The sequence below is a fragment of the Ananas comosus genome, unplaced genomic scaffold (assembly GCF_001540865.1).
Source record: "Ananas comosus cultivar F153 unplaced genomic scaffold, ASM154086v1, whole genome shotgun sequence".
NCBI lineage: Eukaryota > Viridiplantae > Streptophyta > Magnoliopsida > Poales > Bromeliaceae > Ananas > Ananas comosus.
The window spans coordinates 29,710-36,576 of NW_017893425.1; the positions used below are offsets into that span (position 1 = coordinate 29,710).

A 6,867-nucleotide genomic window follows, 5' to 3' on the forward strand; every position below is an offset into this window, starting at 1 on the left:
GTATACTCCATGTTTTTAGACATGAGGACTTGGTACTTGAGACGGATCTTATGCTATTTGCCATTGTGCTCATTCGCACATGCTTGTGAGGGTTGCTCCCTATAAGCCGGCACTCCGGAGATAGCCATCGCGATATATATTCGCCTTGCGGGATTGGGCGCCGAAGTGGATTGCCGTGGGCTAGGCTCGTCCCTAGGGTGGGGATGTTGACTACCACGGGGCCATTAGGCTCGGCACCGACCAGACAGCCTACGGGTGGGTCTCAGGGCCAGGCAGCCTTCGGGCGGGTCTCTTCAGATTTGACTTTGAGCATTCATCATGACATGTGTACATTGACTAGAATAGTAAACTAGACATTTTACTATTACATTGTGGACTTTATGTTAGTTGCATGTTCGCTCGCATTCTTGGTAGAATAGCTTTCTTACTTATGCTAAATCATGCTAAGTAGAGATATCATGTGGTAGCAAATATTCATGCTCATTTACTTGTCGTATTTCTCGCTTTATCTATCTATATGCACTTACCCTCTTTTGTTCAGTTTTTGGGCCTAGTGGCGCAATGCACTGAAGTCAGTAATTACCCACTGGAAACTATTATTTAATAGTTCTCACGCCCCTGTTTTATGGTTTCTTTCAGAGCCTTCGGCACTGGCGGAGGCACGGGATCGCGGCAAGGGAGTCGCGTAGCTAGCTAACGGGGAGCTCGTTTTTGCTCTTAGATGGTTGCTCTTTCTTATGTTTTGTCAGTGAGAGAGAGGTTTTGTACTATATATAGAGACCACCTATGTACCTTGTTTAGCTCTTGTATTCGGATTTTCAGATGTACTACTTTNCTTAGCAGTTGGTTGATAGCTTTACCTTTCCTACTTGCATTAGCTCTACCCTGTACTTTGTTATATTTTGAGAGTAGTTGTTGTATAGGGTGAGATTTTGGAGAGCTTATGATGTATATTCATTTTGGAAAAAGAATGCAAGTTGTATTAGATGCTTAAAGTTAAATGAAATCGAAAGAGGTTAAATATTTCAATAATGTCTCAAATAGCTAAGTTTTCTCTCTTTTGTATACTTGTATGGTTTTACTTGTATCGCTTGCTCTAGTTGGTTGTAGCACTGTTTGTGCTCTCGTTTATCGTTGTTTGATTGTGTATGTATTCAAGTTGTATTCCTGGGGACTTGTCGTACACAATCTGTTGCTTAGCCTTGGGCGGACTGGGGGAAACTCCGTCCGTTCGGCGGTCGCGCCACCGCCCTCGAACCGGACCAAATTGGTACCGTTTTCGGGCCGCGCGGTTGGGGCGTGACAGCGATCCTAGTTGATACTCAACCGGCAGAGAGATAAAGTATTTTTTGCCGCAAATAAAATTTTTACAGAGGCATATTATATAGACAGCAAGAAGGGACCGCAGATAATGAATCTGAACCATTTTCGTGAACAGAGTGGATGAATAAGTCGAAACGAAGCGTCGCTAACGGGAACGGCACGATGGGACCCCTTCTGTTTGATCTGCAATGAACTGTCAGACCCTTTTGATCTAAATTTGTCAACCTATTAACTTAGCAGTAATAATACTTCTATACTAAGATATACTTTACTGTACATAAATACTCACAGCCAAAATACAGTACAAAAAAAAAAATGTAAAAAAAAAAGTAAAATAAGTGTTGGAACTATTTACCATCGTCCAATCCATGCATTGCCAATTCATCATAAACATGCCAAGAAATGAGATTTTTAGAACTATCTAATTCTGCAACCATCACAATTAGCAAGATATAACATCAAAACAACTCAGTATTAAACCTTACACCGGATCAAAACATAAAGGAACATCAAACTCACCTTGATGAGGATCGTATCGCCGCAGAAAAGCTGGAGCTTCTCCAGATTCATCGAAACAGCGGAGTTGTCGTCGTTCGTCACCTCATCCATGACCAACCTATTCGCCCCTTCTTGCGCTCCAGGATCGCGGTGCTATAATCCCTCTTCGTACCCCTGCTGCAAGATTTTGCTAATAAAAAATAGATCAACATTAGAACCCTAACACTAAATCCCCACTCGATCAACACACAATTTAGTAGAAAACATGGAAAACTTACAGATCGGAGGAGGAAGAAGCCTCGTCCTTGTTCGCCATTGCTGTTGAGCATAGGAGCTGAGAAGAGAACGGGATCGAAGAGGAAGGTGACGAAGCGCTTTGTGAGAGATCGACGGGGAGGATGAGGGTATTTATAGGCGCTATGCTTTGTTACTTCGGGCTTGGGTTTAGCATTCCAGAGAGGGAACAGGAGTCGGAGTGACATCGAGGGGGGCGAACGAAACGAAGCGTTGCTAACGGGAACGGTGTGATGGGAAGAATTAAGGCCCGACCATGAACTTGCCCAACATTCCGTCCAGAGAGAGAACAGGAGTCGGAACGGGCATCTAGAGAGGCGAGTGAAGGAACATCGAGTGGAAGACAAAAGTTTACGCCGCTATATTATATACTTAATTTTGAAAGAAGAACTAAAAGCCAATTTGTAATCAACTGATCTACAACTAGTCAAATACATAGCTCTATCCCCTATATAGTGAACTTGAGTTTAGTAAGTTTAATAAATTAGCACTATATATTTTAAACTACATATACAAAATAAAGCCATATACCTATGCGAAGACGTTAGATGTCATGAATTCCACAATAGGTCGAAGGCCATGATACTTAGAGAAACCTAAGAGAGAGAGAGAGAGAGAGAGAGAAATTAACTGGCTAAAATTGTTTGAAAATATAGCTTAGAAAGAGAATCAGAATAAACAATTATGAGAAAGAATGGTTCGCAAAGAGAAAGAGAGTTGCTAGTGATCAAATTGTTCTAAAAACAACGGAGTTTAGATACAGAAGAACAATACACTATATTGATCAGATGAGCTGATGAATAAAGTATAAGAATACAATCTATATAACAGGTGTTTCAAGCACTCTATCAAAATCCCACTTCTCAAGCAAACTCCTAAAGATATGCAGTAAGAAACAATATGATACACCAAATACAATTTCACAGAAAGAAAAGAGAATGTGTTTTTTATTCCTGAATTTTTTTTTTCTGTTCACTCTTTTAATTGATCCTGTTGAGTTTAAACTAAAGCAGAACGAAGGTGTCATAGATACTTCGACTCTATTATTGATCATATTGCATCTCATAGCAGAATTTTTAAGCATGAAAAAAGAAAAAAAAGGATTTTAGAATGTTTGATTTTAATATTTAATTTGTTGTTCCTTTGGATACTGTTTGTGATTCTCCCATTTAAGAGAATTAGAAAAATCACTATAGATTCTTTATTTCATTTCTCAAAAAAGTAGGATTATAGATTTGCAAAGGTACCACGCAGTATGACCATTGTAAGATCACTTAGTTTGACAAAAACCTTAATATCTAGCAAAACAGTCACATCCAAATACCATACACTTGCAAATTAGATGTGCAAAGAAAGATAAAAGACAATTGACTCACCCAGAGGGCTTATCCCTTTCTGTAATCAGCTAGCCAAAGTGGTAATAAGAAAGCTTGTACCTGCCATCACCAGGAAAACTGAAAAAAGATGGAAAGCTTGATCACTTAATAGGTACTGCGGTTACTTAAGTTCTTCAACTTGCCATATGAGTAAGGCTGAAATAATTGTCTAATAAATATTTATAGCAAAGAAATTGAGTTAAGCTAATACTTCTAAGAGCACCAAGTTAGTGCTATTAAATTTTTTGATCCTTAAATAAAAAATATTGCGATTAACATGATAGTAATTCCTTCTGTTTGAGCAATTGATTGATTAAATAGTATAATTTAACAAATAAAAATAATGAATAAATCTAACAATATAAAACTTTGATAGCACCAAGTTCTTACTTTTTAGTGCTATTAGAAGCACCCCAACTGGACTCTAGAGAAATTTCGCCTGTTTATTTTTGTGCCGTATCTCCGTAGGAGAAGGGTCAAATGCAGAAGCCAAGCCAAACAAAAACTCAAATAGTTCAAACTGCAAGTAATCCACTTATAAATATAATAAAAACCAAGTCAATATATCTTAAACTCAAGCTTAACCCAACAATTACAACCCAATTAAGAGATCTCCATGCTGAGGCCAATCCTATTTTATGCAAAGAGGTGCAGCTTCAATTAATTGTTCAACAATTAAACACAAATCTCAAGCTGTACTTGATTCAGGAGCATAAGACCACACTGATCTTTAAACAATTTGGCTGCTATCAGATATCGCATCGATGTGGACTCCAAGCATTCAAGCAAAGATGAAAACCAACAGTTACTATATTACACCACAATAAACCAAAACAGTACAACTGAGGCAAGATGATCACATGCCGTTGCCAATTAATATGAATCCAGTTTTGAGATGTTACTTTGTGTGATCCAAAACCATGCACATATACTCACTTATCTTCAACTTTTATTTACAGATATTTTATCGTATTCCATCAATTCCCTGCAAGTTTCCAATTCAATCATTCCAAGCATTGGTTCCTCTCTCTTCAGTATCTCCAACATGAGACCGATCCTCCCGCGATTGCACTACAGGCTTCCATAACAATTTTGCCGATTTCAATCACAGTTTCTCTATATTTAGGCTTTTTCAGTCTCAAAGAATTTATGCGGGAAGCTATATCATCCTTTACTATATTTCACATGACTTCACCCGAAAAGAAACACACAGTTATCATAAATGATATCAAATGAGTGAGTGCCTTTACAGCTTCCTTTAGAGAATTTTTTTATAAAACAACATGATTCCTAATAAGGACACACTTGGATTAAACATATAAGGAAGAAATCAAGATACATAAATAAAAGAAATCTATTAAGAAAAGCTTACTATTTCAAATCTGTGAGGTCGCAAAATGCAAGAAAAATAAGTCACCTGCGCAGTGAAAAACAAAAAAATTGTTAGCAAAAAAGAATGCATAGAATTGAAAAAACAAATTACAAAAATATAGAATCTTCAGGAAAGTAGAAATAAGAAAGAAAATCACTGAATAAATATAAGTAAGAAATCAAACTACATATATAAAAGAAATCTATTAAGAAAAACTTACCATTTCAAATTTGTGAGGCCGCAAAATGCAAGAAAAATATGTCACCTGCACAGCAAAAAATAAAAAAATTGTTAGAAAAAAGAATGCATAGAATTTTAAAAAAAATCACAAAATAATCCAATTCTATGATAATTCGATACCAAAAGAAATAAAAACCTACTCAGATCTTTTTTCTTAAGGAAAACTAATTTTTAACTTATCTAAAATCAAGCAACAAATGTACTTTTAATTACATGTAATTTCATGAAATTGCTTAATGCATATCCAAACCGTGTAAAAATTGAATCTGCGGAATTTTTTAGAGTTACAGGATTCTCTATTTTGTCTAGACCAAAACCACAGTTTATAAATTCTGTAAAAATATTTTAACTATTTCATCTAGACCAAAAATTTCATAGAGTTTTTTAACTATGCATCCAAATAGGGCCTCAAAGTTTGAGTATATAAGAATAAAACTTACATTTTGCAATTAGAACACCTACCAAGCAATTAAAGGAGCTTCAGATTCAGCATGAGATGTGAAAATTACATCAGTAGTATCAAAATCAAGAGTAACAAAGGGAACAGAGCAGATAGCCTGGCGGTTTGCTCGGCGCTCTGAAGCTCTCCCTTCTCCTTCCCAGTTCCTGTTTCCAAAACCCTATCCGATGACGATCTCGGCGGCATCTCCTTCCCTCTCCTTGTCGCCGTCGTCGGTGGCGCTCCTCCGCCTCCCTCTTCCTCTTCGTCTCTCCGCTCCGCACCCAACGCAAATCCCCTCTGCCCCCCCTTCAAGGGAGCCGCGCTCCGCGTTGTCCGCTCGGAGCTCGCGACCCTCCCGGTGCTCTCCTTCTCGGGAGAGAAGGTGGGGGAGGCAGCGCTCGAGCTGCGGTCGACGCCTCCCGACACCGCCCGTGACGTCATCCACCGGGCCCTCGTCACTAACCGCCAGAACAGGCGGCGCGGCACGGCCTCCACCCTGACCCGAGCCGAGGTGCGCGGCAGCGGCAGGAAGCCCTACCCCCAGATGAAGACGGGGCGCGCCCCCCTCGGCTCCCAGCGCACCCCGCTCCGGCCACGCGGCGGCGTCGTCTTCGGCCCCAAGCCCCGCGGCTGGTCTGTCAAGATCAACCGTAAGGAGAAGCGCCTCGCCATCTCCACCGTCCTCGCCAGCGCCGCCGCCGACGCCCTCGTCGTGGAGGACTTCGAGGACCAGTTCGCCGGCGGCCCCAAGACCAAGGACTTCGTTGCGGCCATGCGCCGATGGGGGCTCGACCCCAAGCAGAAGGCTGCGTTCCTCGTGGCCGACGTGTCCGCCTGAGCACATCAACGTGAGGAAGGGCCCTCGAGGGCATCGAAGGTGAGTGGGAAGGGGCGGAGGACCGAAGGGGATGGTAGTGAAGGGAAGTGAGGAGGCGCACATGGTCAGGGAGGGAGGAGAGGTGTTTGGGGAGGGAAGGGATAGGGAAGGAGGAGAGGGGATGGGAGGAAGGAGCACGGTAAGATGAAGGGGCGTAAGAGAAGGAGAGAGGGCAGGTAAACGGACGGATGAAATGGACAGAAAGGAGAACCTGAAAAGTCTCTAAAAAAACGTGCCGTCCTAATTAAATTTTAATTAAAATAAGACTATTAAAAAATATTATTACGTAGGCTGAGAGAGGAGGTGGGACCTTTTTTTTCCCTGAAATGCGGAGAAGGCTTGAATCCCACGGGGATTAATAGAAGTTTATAGATGTTTGAGAAACCCTAGAGGCTCGGATTTCATTCTAAACCTATTTTCTACAAATTAGCCTCTTTAGATCAAA

At 40.8% G+C, this 6,867-nt stretch overlaps 1 protein-coding gene and 1 long non-coding RNA gene across 2 annotated transcripts; one reads left to right on the plus strand and one right to left on the minus strand.

The window, feature by feature from the left end:
- Positions 1–1,858: 1,858 nt before the first annotated feature.
- Positions 1,859–3,653, minus strand: LOC109706025. Its single transcript, XR_002215015.1, has 4 exons — positions 3,492–3,653; positions 2,647–2,711; positions 2,100–2,424; positions 1,859–1,998 (listed from the first exon to the last, which is right to left on the minus strand). It is a non-coding gene; the product is annotated as an uncharacterized LOC109706025 (long non-coding RNA).
- A 1,918-nt stretch (positions 3,654–5,571) lies between these two features.
- On the plus strand, positions 5,572–6,521 carry LOC109706024 (50S ribosomal protein L4, chloroplastic-like). The gene is given in 2 exon segments (XM_020226827.1): positions 5,572–5,785; positions 5,788–6,521. Coding segments are annotated over 2 exon segments (651 nt in total). The 5' UTR covers positions 5,572–5,730; the 3' UTR covers positions 6,384–6,521.
- Positions 6,522–6,867: the final 346 nt, after the last annotated feature.